This window comes from Taurulus bubalis (assembly GCF_910589615.1).
Source record: "Taurulus bubalis genome assembly, chromosome: 11".
In the NCBI taxonomy this organism is placed as follows: Eukaryota; Metazoa; Chordata; class Actinopteri; order Perciformes; family Cottidae; genus Taurulus; species Taurulus bubalis.
In genome coordinates, this window is record NC_136599.1 from 23819335 (window position 1) to 23837376 (window position 18042).

Genomic DNA, 18042 nt, shown 5'->3' on the forward strand with positions numbered 1-18042 from the left:
GCTACCGCGTCTCTCTCAGGCCGTCATCCTCGGCCTGGCCCTCGGCGGGTGAGCAGGTGACAAGGAAAGCTAACGAAAGCCAGGCTAGCGGTGTCACTCCAGTCGAGTCGCTACCTCAGCTCAGCGCCGCCATGCTGGTTACACGTCACGTCACGTGACGTGACACCCAGCTGTCTGGGTTTTGACAACGGCTCCCTGAGAGTAACCTCCCGAATGGGGTCAAATAGTACTCAAAGCTCACGCGCGGAACTCGAAACAAGACACACAGCTGACTGTGCAATACAGCGGGTTGAATTATTCGTAGAGGAGCTTTGAACGGTACGCGAGTTGAGCCACAGTTCGCAGTGTTTGCACCGCGGTCGCAAATCAAGCGCTCCCAGTGAAAATAAACGCAGTTCCCGAAGTGTCCTGCAGGTGGCACCAGGTGCATGTATGTATGGCACCAGCTGCATGTACAGTGCTACAGGAACAGGTTCAGTAACATAACCAACTGCTATTTAACTAATTAGTATTTTGTTATTTTATTCATACGCTTAAATTAGATTTTTCTTTTGATAGTTATTTATTTTTGTTTGGTATAGTATTTTGGTTGGTTTATAAACTGTGCGTGTGAGAGATGCCGGGATGGGCCTGTTTCTGTTTTTTTAACCTGAGCAGGAGACGCAGACAGGATTTTCATTGTTCTTTTGTTTCTTGCTTGTTTTGCTAAAAGAAACCCAGAATCCTGTATGGACAATGACCCCCTGCGTAACCCACAAGCCCATGGTGTGTCAGTGGCTCTTTGATTCATGTTTGGTTGACATTTTTCGGACAAACAGCCACTACAATAACCTTTAAAATCCACAGCTGACAGACAAACAATTAATATTGCTACACATTAGTTTATTTTTATCCAGCTCCTCCAATCAGCAATTACAGTTGCACATCTATTTATTCATACATCTCCAGTTGAAGTTTAAAACATGTTCATTAAAACGTGATAAAAATGTACATCATATATATCGATATGAAAATACTGACAATCTTTACAAATCTATACCATTGGATTTATCTGGCAAGCAAAAATCATTGCTTGGTCTTTAAAAAAAAAAAAAGATCATACTCAAAGCAAAACAAGTAGCTTTTTTTGAGGTTGTGCTAATTTCTCTCCCACAAAATAATATCGAGAATTCACAGTATGGGAAAAAAAAATAAAAAATTAAAATAGTAGTGCCACGTCTTGCGCAGACCCTCTTGTTGCTTTAGCTGGAACAGTAGAATCACCTACTGAGATCATCTCCTATTGGGCAATAACGTCTACGGAGCGCTTTACGACCAAAACAACGATCACAGAAAAAAACATCAGTTATAAAAATAAAGTCATAAAATGTGTTCAAAGGAAGAAAATATGCAGACGCATGATTAGAGAATAAATAACAATGCCGCCGTGGTTACAATCCCAGTGTCCATGTGGTAAAGTTAGAAATTAAGAAAATAAATTAACATTGATTTCTAAAAGTCTTCCACTCCAGAGTACCATTCATAAACGTTTCATGTCGGGAATGGGCGAAGAAGAGGGTCCCATCAGCACTCCTCTGTACCATAAAAGAAAGTACCTTATACACATATAGCTTGAAATACAACAGAGGGTGCACATTGGGTTGGTTTCCAGTCATCGATATTCACCGTCTGATGAGATCATTGGATATTCAGGCAATAAACAGAACTAGGAAAGGATGGACATTAGTGTGATGGTGGTCTGAATGTACCGTGTCTCATTACAAGTGCACATGGGTTCAGCTGAAGCACATGTGCGTGTCCTTTCCAGTGAGATAAAAGCCATGCTATAGTCAAGGGTATCACTTTTAACAAGAGCGCAAATGCTGAAATGATAAGAAGTCTGCTCTCACCTCAGAGAGGCAGTTAGCAAGGTGGATCAAGGTCGGTCAGGTCAACGGGGACATTCCGGTGGAGAATGCTTCATGGGATCAGGAGCACACATTTCTGAGGCTCTTCATCAGCAAATTAATTGGAGTTAAGTGCAAACATCCCACAATTAAAAGCTTCACTATGAACATTTGTTGGGGTATTTTTTTTTTCTCTCTTAAAAACACAACAATGAATTTCTGATTCTGGTTTCAAATTTACCCCGGATCTTGTCGGTCACAATCTTTCCAGAGAGGACGTTCGTCACAAACCGTTCAAGGAAAGCAGATTCATGGAATGCAGATCAGAGCCAAGAGAGCACATAAGAGAGCCCCGCCCCGCCTTCATCAAACAGTCCTTGAATCAATTTGGACCAGGTGCACCTGCATGCTTCTTTTTGTTTAAAATGTGACTCAATCTAACCAGGGCTTATTTTGAGATACAGGCGGTTTCTCGCTCTCGTCGCTGAATGCCTCGCCAACCCATTTCTGTGGTTGTGTTTGCCAACAGCGTGACAGTCCGGCTATTGATCCGCCGTTTAGGCCCAAAGTCAATATTTAGGAGCATCATGAATGCAGTAGTTACATTCTCTCCGAGTGTGTCATCGATTGGATTCAGTGAGAATGAAGACACGAGGAGGAAGTGGTGCAGAGAACACTTTTCATAAGCGAATGTGAGAGATGAATATATTGTCCAGCGATGAGATGAGGTCCAGAGAGAATGGAGGGAACTAAAATATTAAAATCACATTCACATTTTGTCATTTGTATACATGCAGCAGGGAGAAATAGCCCTTGTCGTGGAAAAGTAGAGGGAGTGCAAAATGAAGGAAACACGAGAGTGAGGTTCATTTACGAGCTTCATTCTCAGTTAAGTGACTCGCGCCTCCCAATTGGTCGGATGGAAACTGGTCATGCGGTCACTTGTGAGGTACAAGTATTGTGTAAAAGAAAAGAGAAAAGGATATAAAACACAGGCGTGATGGTAAAAGGATTTTCAAAAGACAAGTTGCCCCCAAGAATGATTAAAAGCCAGTCAGTCGTTAACAGAGCACGAGCAGAGCCAAAGAGGGGAAATAAAACAGCTAATAACAGTTTAAAAGCATCTGAGCCGACAAACAGCCCAGACTTGTTGTGTTTGTTTGCTTCCTTGTATAAAAACTACAGTAATATTGCAGATCTCAGCGGTCGGCCGATTGCGCGATAAAAAATGAGCGCAACTGTTTACCGGTCGCATGCTGTGGTCACCTGGGAGGGAGGAGGTCATTGTGGGGTGACGAGGCAAAAAGAAAAAAAAACAGCCACAGATTGTCAACAAACGCTTTGAGCCAACATCCTACTTCAGTGTGCGTGTTATTAGAGGGGGAGATTAACTATTCATGGGCCTGATGAGGATGTGGCGTCTCATCGTCACCCTCTAGTGGAAGCTCAGCGTAACAACAGTTTACAGGTGCAAAACAAGTGCTTGTAGTGGTTTAGAAGTGAAGTGGAGGGTGAGGGGCCATAACATTACACTTCTTCTACACTTTCTTTCTGACATTTTTTGTGCCTGCAGAACTGGGGGGCGGTCACCACTATGGCACACATGCGTGTTGTTGGCATGTAGAGGAGAAAAGTGTTCGAGCGTTTGACGCGGAAATGTTATGACGTACAAACACATCGGGTGTCAGTGGCGTGAGATGGAATGGGTACACGTTGTGCTTCTCAGGTACGGTCTCTGTACGAGGGCGCAGGATGTTCCCGTGTTGGATTAGCCGTGACCACGACTCCCACACGTGTGAGGAGAAAGTTTGTCCCTCTCTGGGTTTTCCAGTGTTTTAGTCCCTTCCTACAGAGTTATGACCGTGCCGTCCTCCTCCAGACTGCGCCTGCGAGTTGCCCTTTCTGGGGACGGCGTGGTCGAAGGGGCGATGGCGTTGCTGAGCGATCCGCTGCTGCCGCTGGCCGGCAGCGCTCCGTTGGCGTTGATGGAGAGGGCGGAGGTGGAGGCGGCGCGGAGGTTGAGGTGCGGCTCGTAGCGAGGCAGCGAGGGGATGCTGTAGTTGGACGCCGCGCGCCGGATGGGCTCGGCCTCGCCGCCCACCTCGATCACCAGGTCCTCGTCTTCCTCGTCGCTCTCCAGCTCCCCGACGGGGTAATTCTGGATGATGTGCGATGGCGCGGACGCCGCCGCCGCGCCGACCCCGGCGTGCGGCGAGTAGCCGTAGTAGCTGGCGCCGCTGTCCGACGAGCGGCCCGAGCTGCCGGACGCCGTCCCGCCGCCGCCTCCTCCAGTGCGAACGACATTGTTCCGCTGGTTGGCGGGCTTGACGGTGATGATGAGGTTGTGACTGTTGGCGATCATCATGTCCGTCACCTGGTCCAGAGACTTCCCGGCCACCTCGATGCCGTTCACCTCCAGCACCTCGTCGTTGACCGCCAGCAGGCCGGTGCTCTCCGCCAGCCCGCCGGGCACCATGCGGGAGATGAAGATCCCCGGGACCTTCTCCAGGCCCTGGGGAGTGACCCGCACGCTGGAGCCGTCGCGGATGTAGAAGCCCAGCGGCTTCTCTTGGCCGTGCTTGTACAGGCGAACGCGCCGGTGCGTCTCAGGGAGGATGTCCACGTCGATGATGGAGGATACCGGGCGGAAGTCCCTCGGGAGGCTGATGATCACTGGCGGTTTCTTCCTGCCGACGTCGGGCCGCAGGAGAACCGCCGACAGCACCGTGTTCTTCTTCCTGGTCAGCGAGTTGGTGCCAAACGTGTAGTCGGCTTCCTCTGCGGAACACACGATAGAGGAAGTAGAAGAAGGAGGAACGAGAGGACAAAGATGTGGCATGAAGACACAGAGGAAAAAGGGGAACAAAAGATGGTTAATTATCCGTTCACATCACACCAGGCAAATTACACATCAAGGCTGACACTCTGTTGCATCATGTCGTTTCGGGAGAATGAATAACGTTTTGCCGCGGAGTAGCTCTCAGCCTGAGGCATCACCGCAGGGGTTCTGTGTGGCACACACACACACACACACACACACACACACACACACACACACACACACACACACACACACACACACACACACACACACACACACACACACACACACACACACACACACGCCAACTCCAGGCCCTTCATCGGCGCTCTTTGACAAATCCCCCTCATCATCACGTGTTAGTTGGAGGTCTGGATGTGAGACTGGTGTTGGATCTTCTCAGCATGTCTCCCCAAATGTTGAATTTGTCCTTTCAATATACTTTGGCACCTCCGTCACAGGTGGGAGCCGGATAACAAAAAGGTTGAACCAAGAATATAACGGTCACATTTTAGCTGCGTGAGTCACCACATGCCTCAATATTTTTTCTGCTCTTTTTTTGAAAAGTGTGTTTTGCAGAGGAAGTGTGTATGTACACTGTCACGGTGCTTTAGACTTTAACCCAGCGAGGATATTACCCCTAGACCAGGTAATGGAGAGAGAACCTAGACCTTGGTTCCCTAATAGTTAACCAGCATACAAGCAGCTAAACATTAACATCTTTCTTTTCCAGCCTGCTAAACTCAGATGTTTGTCTATTTCTGGTGTTATTAACTTCTTCATCTTCTTCTTTTGAATAAGTCCTCACTTTTTTTGGGGACTTGACTTTTTACTATTTTTAGATGAAAGCACTCTATAAATAAAGCTCTGGCAATCTTACACTGAACACTTCTCCGCTCGCTGTTTGTCTCTCCCTTGCGAGTGCGAGTGCGTGAGATCCGGCACAGCATCCATTCGGGTGGCTGCTAAAGATTCCCGGCTCTCTGAAAGGTACGCCGCCCTCTCGCCCCCCACCATTCCCTTCTCCATCCTCAAAACCAAAACAAAGGATCAACTGTCCCGAGGACGAGCGGCGGTCTCGCGTTTCGGTTCCCATGAGGCACGGGTCTAGAGTATACACACTCGCTCCCTCTATACCGGGCCTGACCTGATGGAGCCAACTCCCCATGAGTGACAACAATAGCTGTGGAAGAACCAGAGAGGTCAAAAATGCTCAAACACAAATTTGCTCCTGCCATGCTGTTCCTGTTCAAACTTTTATTTTCTACATGAAAACACTGCCATAAAGAGGAGCGTAAAAAAAGGCCGTACAGGTGGATGTTACACACACATCGTTCCTGCAGTGAACTCATGGGATGGGGGGACGCTGCAAATCTCATGTCACCCTTTCTAGACTCCTTGTCATCTAAAAAGGCTGTAAATAGAGTTATAGTTGAGCAAAGAGAGGAGGACGGACCCCTCGAGTTTTGGTCATTCACAGGCGCGCGCACACACACGCACACGCACACGCACACACCAGAGAGATGCCGTCCTGGCAGCAAATGGCACAAGCATGCATCTGACTGACCACAGCATGTGGAAACCCCGAGCACTCACGGAAACAACATATGCGAGCCACAGAAGCATGTGTTCAAACAGACACGCACGATTTCTGGGTAGCGATGATGCCTGAACGCTAATGAACAGCAGCACAGTGAGACCCGACACTCAGAATAGGCCACAGCTACATTATAGCTCATTAGAGCACAGAAGTGTGTCTCTCTCTCTCTCGCTCTCTCTCCTATAGGCAATAAACACACACACTGTTCCTCATTTGGTACAGTACAAATTACCTTATTTTCTTTGCACATTGTATTGACACAAAGGGCTGGAGGAAGACACGAGCCCACTTGTCCCAGCGACACTAAAAATGAAACACTGGATGACATAAACGTTATATTTTTGTGAATTTGCTGTAAATGGCCTGTACAAAGCAACAAAAATGTTCCCTTTTTATGGACGATGGAGGTTCATTTCCTAGCATTTGCATTCATTGTTGACTAGAACATTCCATAAGAAGGTCCTGAGCACTTTGAGGAGGGAAAAGCTACCTTCAAATATTCCAAACTTTTAATTTGAACATTAGAAAATGAAAAAGGCCTCCAAACAGCCCGCCTACGAGTCGTGTAATTGGGTAGAAATAAGACGGTGGTTTTCTACATCATTAATTAACATAGTATTAATTGTACAGACACTAAATATATATAGTATATGTGCACATACAGTAAACTGGTCTTCTCTCTGTTTGTAGCCCAAGTTATTGTTTCACACCATGTTGTTGTAGGGACGATATCTATGATATGATACACCTGCAGTGTATCAGGATCTCACTCAAGTCACAAACCCTTGGCTAAAAACACATAACCCCCTCTGCTGCTGGCCGTGGCTCCGCTTCGGCATTCCAACTATGCAGAGCACCGCATTGACTTCCCACACTGTGAATGGAGTCAGCGAGGAGCAAAGGAAGCGAGGCAATGGAGGAGAAAATGACGACCCCCGGCGCACATCGACACACGCGCCGATGCCTAGTCATTCCTCTCTGTAGTGTGCCACACACACACACACACACACACACACACACACACACACACACACACACACACACACACACACACACACACACAACGACTCTGCCTAAGGAGAGGAAAGCACTGGCGTGCATCGGTTGAACACATCCTCCTCCTCGGTGCTCCATTCTTCACACACTCTTGGATGCATCACTCTGGACTTTGGCATTACAAAAAATGAAAAGGAGCCAACGTTAATGGCTCTGAATAAGTGGTACAGCAGGCATTCAGCTAATGGCATGCGATGCTACCTACTTAACTGGACCAAAGAATACTACAGAAACTATTTTTTTTTTAAAGCCAAACTCTCACTCGCTCCCGTTACAGCCACTTCTACAGTCCTCCTGGTTTCATAGCATTACAGTTATGATGATGCAGGAAGCAAAGGCCCGGGCTTTCCTTGTAATACAAAGAACCATTACTTCCTGGTACGTGTCCTGCCTAGTAGCAGAGTCACGGAAACCTAACACGCGTGTCCAGGTGAAGGAGCTACATGACATAAACACTATCACTTCTACAACTGCTACCAGCACCAGTGACCCTACAATCAGACCTCTGGGATTCTGGGAATAACGCACCACTTCTGTACAACCAGTGACCTGTGGAGCATTACAAACAAGGCCACAGGTGTATTTATCTCTGAAATAACGTGTAAAATACATTGTCTAGAGGCATGCTTAAGTAGAGCTCTCACTAAAAGCTTTACTGAATTCTGTATTTGTTTAGAATGAACAACTGCTGTCCGTGTCACCCCGTCTTCAGTATCCAAACATGACAACACGTCTCAAGGATCCGAGTGTGAAAAAACACCAAAGAAAGCGGCGAGCCGCTGGAGGTTTGCGGTGTTCTGGAAACAGTCAGGATTGTTGATGAAAGGCCTGGACGTTCACCACACAGCCGGTGCAACGCCGCTCCTGACACAGAGCGATACAAGAAGGTGGGAGGTGTGTGTGTGTGTGTGTGTGTGTGTCAATGAGAAAAACCAGAGGTGGTGTGAAACAAAACAAAAAAAGACTTGAAAACCGCAGGAGAGACAGATAAACAGCAAATACAAAAGAGGGAGAGGGGGGGGGGGGGAGAGAAGGAAGGGGTGTTTAAAAGATAACTTTCAAAAGGAGGAAATTCCCAGGGGGTTACTATTCCTGGTGTGGTGAGCATACCTTCCTGGCACAGCCCAGATAAAAAGTGCCTTAATGCTTGCTGATAAGACCACAGGGGGAGGGGGTAAGGAAGGAGGGAGGGAGCTCAAAGGGAAGGAGCTGAGAGGAGAGGAAAGAACGCAATAAGGACAGCGAGAAAAACAGAAGCAGTGTGCTGATGAGGTGTTTTGGAGATGCCGGAGAGTTCTGCAGAGGCGCGAGGCGAGCCCAAAGCCGTGCGTGTGCGTGTGCGTGTGCTTGTGTGTGTGCGTGTGCGTGTGATCGAGCTGACAATTTGAGGAATTGCTTATTAAATCCATAATTCAAAAAGACCTCAGTCGCGGAAACATTCGCCCGCGTCATATAATCTTTTTCATGAATTCTCTATTACACTCATCAGTCCTGCTTTATTATTCTCTCCTGGAAGGAGCCATTTATCAAAAAATAAAATGAAAAATAACCAGAAACATATCGACTCTGTATGGAGAAACCAGCGTTAATGTAGCAGTGCACAAAGTAACACAGCCTACGACCGGGGTGGAAGCAGAATGAAAATACTTTATTTGCCAGTCTACACTCAAGTACAGCACTTCTATCTGTCTATGTCTGTGTCTGTATGTGTCTGTGTGTGTCTGTATGTATGTGTATGTATGTGTGTGTGTGTATGTGTGTGTAAGCCATTCCATCAATGTATTTTGTGCTGACACAAGCTTGTCTCTCCTTCCTGCAATGCCTCCTCACCCTCCCATTTTTCTCCCCTAGTGTCCTTCACTCAATCGGTCCCTCAGTGTCTTTGGCCCACCCACCTGAAAGCAAGAGCCTTTTTCTTAAATACATATATATCAAGTGTTTTATTATTGTCTCTCCACCCCTCTGTCTGTCCCTCTTGGTCTTGCAGATTCTGCTACAACTAGAGGCCAGCGTTGGAACAAAAAGAAACGCGGGTTAGTCTAGGCCGGTGGCTGGATGACCGGGACCGGGACCCCAAGTCTAGTCTCACAAGTCTGTTGCTCATGCGTCTGAACAGGGACCTTACAGGGGAGGGACGAGCAGGGGGACTCTGTGCTGCTGGCTCTGTCCTGCCGTCGGCATCTGGCTCTGGAAGACAACACAGCCAACCTGCAGTTAGATCAGACCACTGGGGAAAATTGGTCGACTGCATTGTAGCTAAAGATATTAAAGACTTAATGGCATTATTACATCTTTAAAACCATACTAACTTTGCCCATATGTCCATCGGTTTGCACCAACGTTTCTCCTGCTCGGCTCATGGACTTTACATTGCGACAAAGTTTAAAATCGTTTTTTTCAGCTCAAGTAAAGTTTACAAATATAAAACCTCCATAGACTATAAATCATAAGAGAACGATATAATTTGGGGAAAAATTAACAATACATTTGGGCAGCAGTTCTTTAATGGTCCCTCTCCATACTGACCTGATTCTATCTAGTTTATATAGCTTCGTCAGAGCTATATGAGACTTTAGAGAGGCTGAGGAGCAGATGAACTACAAACGGTGACAGTAGTTATAGGCAGCAGTGTTTGAAGGGCTGCATGTCCAAGCCTGCTGACTGCGGCGCACACCAGGGTCAAGATACTGGGCTGGGGTGCTGAGAGAAAATAAGCCAAAATTTAAAAAAGATACCACTGATTATTTATGTATTCTAATGAGTCATTTGAGCGGAAACCAACTCCAGTCTTCTTTTTCATTTGTTCGAACTCCTTTCAGTCTACATCTACAATTTTAAATACACACACACACACACACACACACACACACACATACATACATACATACATACATACATATATATATATATAGTTCAGAAAAATCTACCATCCTTGGTCTTCCAGAGCATTCAAAATCAAAACCAGTGGCCTGAACTAAAATGGCCAAAAATCAAAAGCTGAACTGTTTGGAAGCAATATATGGGCTGGCATTTATGATACGTCATTGAGTCCAGAGTGTACAAAGTTTAACATTCTGTTAAAGCATGTCACACCTTCACCTGACAATCAGTACACACTCCTTTTCCTAAGCTGCATTTATAGACCCTTTTACAGTTTGTAAACAGCAGTGACGTATGGAAGTGTGCGCACGTAGCTTAGCGACGGAACTAGGCGGAGTGCAATAGCTCATCAAGCCATATAAGGGCGTCAACCACCAAAGATGGCGAATGCAGCCTAAACAAATCGACTTTCCAGATCAGTGAGATAGTAGTGTGCGAGTAGAATACATAGCATGTGGAGAGCTATATATATATATCCCAGCGTGTGACAACAGCAGGAAACTAGAAGCATATAAGTCACTGGCGACTCTCAGCCATGTTAAAAACACAAACGGAACATGGAAAAGCTTTCCATCAATGTTGAAAACATACTAATCTGTGTTTATTACCTACAATCATTTACGCTTTCAAGCTCACTAACAGCTAGCAAATTTCTGATGATAAAAAAGGGGGGCTATACAGCTCACTTCCTTCTTCCTTTCCCTCACGCCACCCAACCTGCCATCTTTCTGGTTTTTCCAGTTTCTCCCTAATGATTTGCAGCGGTCGAGAGCCCACCAGTTTGCCCACTGCCTCACCCTTTCTCCTTCTGCATCGGTCCAAAGTGCCGTTTATCCCTCTTTTCTCCTCCAGTCAGGTTTTTTTCTCCCCCCAGAGCTCACTCTGTTTTCTTACCTCCCTCTCTATCCATTCATATTCCCTCAACAACTCAGTTATAGAGACTGCCCCCCCCCCTCCCCCCCCCCTCTTCCATCCAAGCCACCCTCCCTCCATCCAGGTTTCAAAGTGTAGAGCGTACGGCTTTTTAGCTTCTCAGGCTGTTTGCTCTCATTTGTTTTGAAATGCTCTTTGCTTACTTTCACGCGTTCTCTTTTGCTCTCTTGACTAATCACCATCTCTTTCTCTGTCCATCTATCACACAAACACACACACACGCACACACACACACACACACACACACACACACACAGTTGACGGAGCCAGGCTCTGGAGCCGAGGGTCCAGTCCGGCCTCCTGTCCTGTCTAATCTAGCCAGCAGACGTGATCAGAGGCTGGCCACATTCCATCCAATATGCCCCCTCCCTCCCTCCCTTTATTTCTTTCTCTCCCTCTCTCTCTCTGTCTCTCTCTCTCTCCCACCATCCCCAGCTTGGGCCTCACTCTGCATTCCTCCCTTGCTAATGCTATTCCCACTATCCTCCTCTCTCTCCCTCCCTCCGCATTCCTATCACACTTACACTACTCCCTCTGCTTTCCCCACATCTCTAATTACATGCCTTTCCTAGACAATGCATTATACATTGCTCCCTCTTTAATACGGTTTACTCTATCTCCCCTTTCATCCTTCCACCTCTTATTAGGCCTAAGATATGTTCCTCCTCCACACATTCCTCCTCCATCGCAATGAATCCATCGTTCCCTCGCAGCATCCGAGGTTCTCTGAGGAAAACCTGAGATCCAAAGCGCCGCTGGTTGATTTCTATTATTTTTCACACATCATGCTCATAGACGTCTCTCCTGTGCTTCCTCCATTACACCTGCCAGCACTCCATCTCTCTCGCTTTAATCCTTTCATCGCAGTAGTGAACATCTCCCTCCTTACATCCTCACTTATTCTGATTGTTTTGTGCTGCGTCTCTTTCATCCAAATATGTTTCCTCCACCACTCTGTCTCACATTCTCAGCCCATGTCTTTCACTGCACACCTACCTCCCTTTCAGTGCTTACCAGACTCGGCACATTGCTTATCGCACTCAAGAAGTTGCTGCTGTTATCCTGCTTTAATGCTTGCTTTGCAGGGTGGGTAGACTTTGTCTGTGTTGTACTTTCACACCGTACATTCCCTTTTCTCTGGCTGGATGAGTCATGGGCTGATTACTAATTACAAAGGCAGTCCCTGCTGGGATACGCAAATACAAGCATTCCTGTCCCTCTCCATACAAATACAGGGGGACGAGTTGCAGGCCATTCAGGACTGAAACCGTGTGAGCGATGAGCAACGTCACAAAACAAACCCACGCCCCGGAGAGAGATTGCTTGGAAAGTTGCTACCGCTACATGGGGGACCTAGAAACTTTGTGAATGTTTTGTGTACAACCATGTTTACAGCCAATCAAACACAAACCTGGGCTCAGTTTCCACACTGCTGATGTGACAGCAAGAACAAAATAAAAAACTGTATTACTTTAAATTGTCTTTTAACTGGTTATATAACAGTCTCAGTTCAATACTGATACTTGTATGCTATATACCTACTTAAGTAAATGAGACCGTCAACTAATCTTCACGGAATCAAGCCGGTTCAACAGAAACTCAGTCAGCTCAAACTCCTGCGGGGCCTCCAGCAGTGTGACCCTAACGCTTTTGTCCGCATGGGCCAGGGGGAGAAAAAAAAACACACACACACACAAAATGAAAGTACCCTGTAGTAGCTCTAAAAATAAACTAACATTGACATTACTCAGTTGGCCACTTTGTCTTCAACAGCTGACTAATGACCACAACAGTCTCCATTTACACAGAGCTTAGCAAAAACAGTGAGGACCAGGAAGTAGCTCCTAAAAACTCTCATCTAATGGCCTGCCTGTACTAGGTGTAATTTACATTTTATTGATTCCGACTCAGATGGTTTGTGTCGACAGACACTATTTGAAGTAGCTACAACTACATGAGAATATCACACACATCCAAATGACAGATTGGTTACAAAAAGACAGTTTAGGCAGACCATTAAAAAAAAAAAAAGAAGGGACGCGTCACCTGAAAATTTGAAATATATATTTTTTTTTTAGATTACTTGTAGCGCTATTTATCAATCTAGATGGTTTTGGTGTGAGTTGCAGAGATGTCTGCCTTCTCTCCAAGATAATGGGGAAGCAAACACAGAAGAAAAACTCAACAGTAATGTCTCTATCCAGAAATTATGACCCGGTTACTCAAGATAATCAGACCTTTTTGTGAGCAGTTTCATGAAGGAACTACTTTCTCTCCACCAAACTACACCCACCAGTGAAGCTGGACCTGGGTGTGTCCCGCCAACCACATCACCGCTCAGAAGGCAGCGTGCATCTACTCGTGGATGAGAGGCTTGTGCTCGTGACAGAGGGAGATGTAAACATTAACAGTGTCCTCCTCGGCTGAGCTATAATGTCAGCTAGCTCAGTGGTGCTAGGTATGCTAGGTAAGATAGTCCACGAGTAGATGCACGCTTCTTTCTGCACAGGGACACGGTTGGCGCATGTAGTAGCTCCTCCATGAAACGGCTCACAACAAGGCCTGTTGGTTTTCTTGAGTTGCGTTTGTATGTTTTGGGGGATTTGAGCACCACAAGCCAAGTGCCATTTAGTCTGATGAAGAAGGCTGATGTCTCCCAACCCACACCAAAACAATCTAGATGGATAAATAGCAATACAGGTAAGAGGAAAAAAGTATGTATTTAATATTTTAGGGTGAACTGTCCCTTTAAGACTGTGTCTGAGTTTTCAAATGCTAGCAATACTGCTCCCAGCATGCTTTGCAGCTCCCATCAGCCTCATACATTGTTAATCCGACTATGAGCCGGCCTCTTCACTGCTGCCTTGACAACCAGTAAACAGTGGACGCCTCACTGCCAGCTCAATAATCATCAACGCAGTGTTCACAGATGGGGGCGGCGGGGTGTAAGGGATCCCCGGTGCTGTCGGGATATATTGGCGTGTGTTGAAGCAAAGTTAAAACTGACCAGCACAGACGGAGTCTGGTACTCCACACGCAGACACAAACACTTACTCCATTGGTCAGCAGTAAACAACACGCCGTTAATGGCTGGTCAGTAATGCGCCGTTGATGCATAAACAACAACAATGTGGGCATTATTCAAGAACCCCATCAGAACAATACAACAACAGACCGTCCATCCCTCTATCCAACTCACAGAGCACCAAGCCTGGGATACACGTAGGATTTAGACTTCCAGACAGATAAAATGCACTTCCCAAAATAACCTCACATTGACACGCATGGACTGAACTGTGCCGGGAATCGACACCCACACACAAATTATGTCAACGGAAATTGTCTGGTCGGAAACCAATCGCACAGTCTGGAGATTCAGTGTCGTTTTTATTAGCTCCAAAACACATTTCCCAGACATCCGTGTAATAAGAATGCACTGCCCTATTCCATGGAGGCCAAGTTGGGAGAGATTCGGGCCCCCACCACTGCCTTGTCTGAAGTCCTGCTCTTACGCAATAATGAGCGATCACGTCGCATCTGACCAACGAAGACATTTACATAATCACTCAGTTCTCAAAAAGGACATAGTAGTAGTCTAACAGGGTAATGAGCCAGTTTGTGACCGGAAGACTGAAGCGGTGTGGTGCACTAAAGAGAGCAGAAAACTGTGGCAGGGTTGCCCCTTTCGGTGTCGGGTCATTTGAGCTGAAGACAACAAATTACATCGTGGAGCACTTAGTAACGTTAAAACAATATAACCAAGTCATCCACAGTCAATTCAACATCACGTTGCCAAGAGAGCCGATTGCAAAGATGCGAGACACATCGCTAGAGATAATAATTGCAGAATTGGAATAAATTATCTATAAGCTGAGACATTGCTGCATCCACACACTGCAGAGCCCTTAAAACTGGGACCAACTAGTGCTTAGCGTTAGGGTGAAGTTAGGGTGAAGTTAAGGGGGGAGGGGGGAGCAAATCAGGAGGGAACCCGGAGTCTGAGTGCAAAGAGGTCTACAGGGCGGCTGTGGCTGCATTAGTGTGCGTTTGTCCTTGTTGCTCTTGCCGCGTGCGACTGCCTGACTGATGTGTGATGCCGTGATGCCTGCATGAACGTGTGTTTCCTTGTGTTTCTGTGTGTGTGCGAGCAGCAGCGAGCCCAGCGTGGGGCGAGCGTCTGGGGCGTGTAATTGAAACACGGTCCCACGCAGCGCTGCACGGTGACCCCACTAATCTCATCCTGACAAAGTAGCTTAGCTTCTATAGGGTCATATGGCACAGCGAGACAGCTTAAACACAACGGAGCGCACGGCCCAACCCGCACACCGCGGGGGTACCCCATGCATTCAACAGGTCACACTTTGCAACTCATTAGGCACACTTCAAAAATCAATTAAAATAGTTTTATATTTTATATATCCTCCGATAGAAACAGGTTTACGCTAATCCCTAAACACGGGTAAACAATGACGAGCAAACTAACAGTCATGAGCAAATATTACAGCAACCACAAATTCCAGGTAACGCGCTAAAGACACAGGATGTGCTAATCGGACAAGTACCCCTTGGGCAGTTTGACTATTGGTGGTGGTGGTGGGGGATGAAAATATTCATCTACTTAAGTAGACTTGATTTTTGTTTTGCCCTTGCAGAGAAATTGCCTTTGGAAACAAACTGCTTTTCAACAAGGCCGCCGACCTTTAGCTATGTGGGTCAGGTAAGGACACCAGAAGACACAGCTAGAGCACAATGGTGATGACAGCTCAAAGAGGACAAAACACACAAGCAGCTATCAGCTGGAAAAACTGAAAAGGTAAAGTGATCCCGTGGTCTTTCATAATTGCATCTTTTTGATTATCGAGACAAAATACACCAAGCCTTACAGCAGATTTTTCCTGTTTAACGGCCCATCTTGTATTTCTAAGCTACACAATTCAGAGACAGCAGAAAACTTTTGTTTGTGTGTCCATCAGAAAGCCGATCTGCCCGAACGAACAGGCGCAAACTATCTCTTCGTTCAAACACCTCCTCCGTGCTTACCTTTCCTCTGAAGGAACAGCCTGAGCAGAGGGCTGGCAGTGGAGATGGCTTTGTGGTAGTTGTCATCATTGTTGATGGGCAGCAGGTCGCCGTGGACGTCAGCGTAGCCCACCAGCAACTCCACGTTGGGGATGCGATGCACGTGCTGCAGGAGGCCGTAGAACTCATCGAAGCGGCCCGGCTTCGACCGATCCAGCGAGAACCGACGAAACTCTGCACCAAACTGAGACGAAGTAGACAGGCAGACACGTGGATATAACATATAAAAAGGTGCTTGAGAAACTGATTAACACAGGGCCAAAGAAACCGCAAGATAGCTGAGATGTAGTGAAAAGCCTTTGCTTCCAAATACATGCATGCTTAATTAAGAAACACTGAAGGGCTCTGAGATTTCAGGCGGTGTTTGATGAGTACACACTGTTCTCTGGTAGCCTAGCTCATCTCAAAACCACTGTGAGCTGTATGCAAGAGTCTGCCTTCCATGTGGACAAGCAAACACGCCACATGTGGTGAATTATTAATGCAGACTTTGTGATGTGTGTGTGTGTCTCTGGGTTTCTGGGTTTGTGGATGCAATGTGCTCCTGGCTGACCGGCACTGTCTAATCAAGCTGTCTGACACAATGTCTGGTATTCAGTTGGAAGGAGGACCATGTGTTTATACAGCAGCCACACATTCCCACAATGCCGGCTTGTGAGTAACGTGGAGAGATCACTGTGGTCTGGCCGGATCAATGGCCGCAGATGCATAGTCTGTAAGCAAATGTTTTTGACGGGAGGCACCAAGTGTTGTGGTTACTGTTGCCCAGCCCTCACGAAAAAAATGATCTACAATTCACTGCCAAACTGGACAAACAGTCACTATGAGGCATCGCATGCCTTGGCAGCAAGCAGAATTACATGAACTATAGGTTGGGAAGCAAAGCAGGCCCCAGGCCTGTTTTCTGCTAAGGACATGAGTAGACAAAACATTTCAAATGACCCTGAACAAGGCTGAGCAAAGTCTAAACGAGTATTTTTAATACTTTGTGTCAAGAAAAGAAACAAAACGCACGTTGTAATTGAGAACTATTAAAAAAGGTAGTGACCAAAACGATAGGTCACGGTTTGTTTCATATTAATTAACATTGAGGCCCCATTCCTCATCGCGTGTGTCTCATCATGCCTCAGGGACAGACGGCCGCGGAAGGAGCCACGAGCCTGGGACAGGCCGTACCACACCTACACGCACAGGAGAACCGCACAGCAAGGGGACTACTGGCGAGTTACGCCGGACTAGTTTCACGCAAATCACCTTGCAATGCTCGTGTTTACTGCCCCGCGTGGTTTTACTGCCCCGCGGGGGTTTTACTGGCCACGAAACTTGACTTGTAACTTTGAGTCAATACATGTTACGTGAACAGAGAGGCGCGGCGGAGGAAGCTGCGACAGGTGACACGGGACAGGTGGCATGGGCTTCACCGCGGAGGAAGAAGAAGAAAAAAAAACCCGCTTCGGAATTTGACGTGACCCGCGTCAACTAACCGTCACGCCACGGTGAGCGTCAAAGTTTGAAGCTAGAAGCTCGTCGTTGTCAGGACACTCGCGTCGGCCAGTGGCGCTTTAGCTCGTGTCCGTGTCATCTGCGCGACATCATCATTTGCTATCAAGCCACTTAGCAGGCTAAATTAGCGATAGAGTGATAGAGTTATCATCACGGGAGAAGGGGGTTAAGACTACACGCAAGCGGACTGACTAGTAACCATGGCGTCGCGTGGACGTTACCTTGCTCTTCACCTCCACGGCACTCAGGGAACGGTTGCTCGGCACTCGGTGGGTTTTGTTCAT

The 18042-nt window shown here is 46.8% G+C and overlaps 1 protein-coding gene across 1 annotated transcript; it reads right to left on the reverse strand.

Annotated features, from left to right (window-relative positions):
* Window positions 1-3732: 3732 nt before the first annotated feature.
* Window positions 3733-18042, reverse strand: pard6b (par-6 partitioning defective 6 homolog beta (C. elegans); the record flags this gene model as incomplete). Its single annotated transcript, XM_079226840.1, has 3 exons — window positions 3733-4664; window positions 16217-16439; window positions 17980-18042. 3 exons carry the CDS (start codon window positions 18040-18042, stop codon window positions 3733-3735), a joined length of 1218 nt encoding a protein of 405 aa, XP_079082966.1.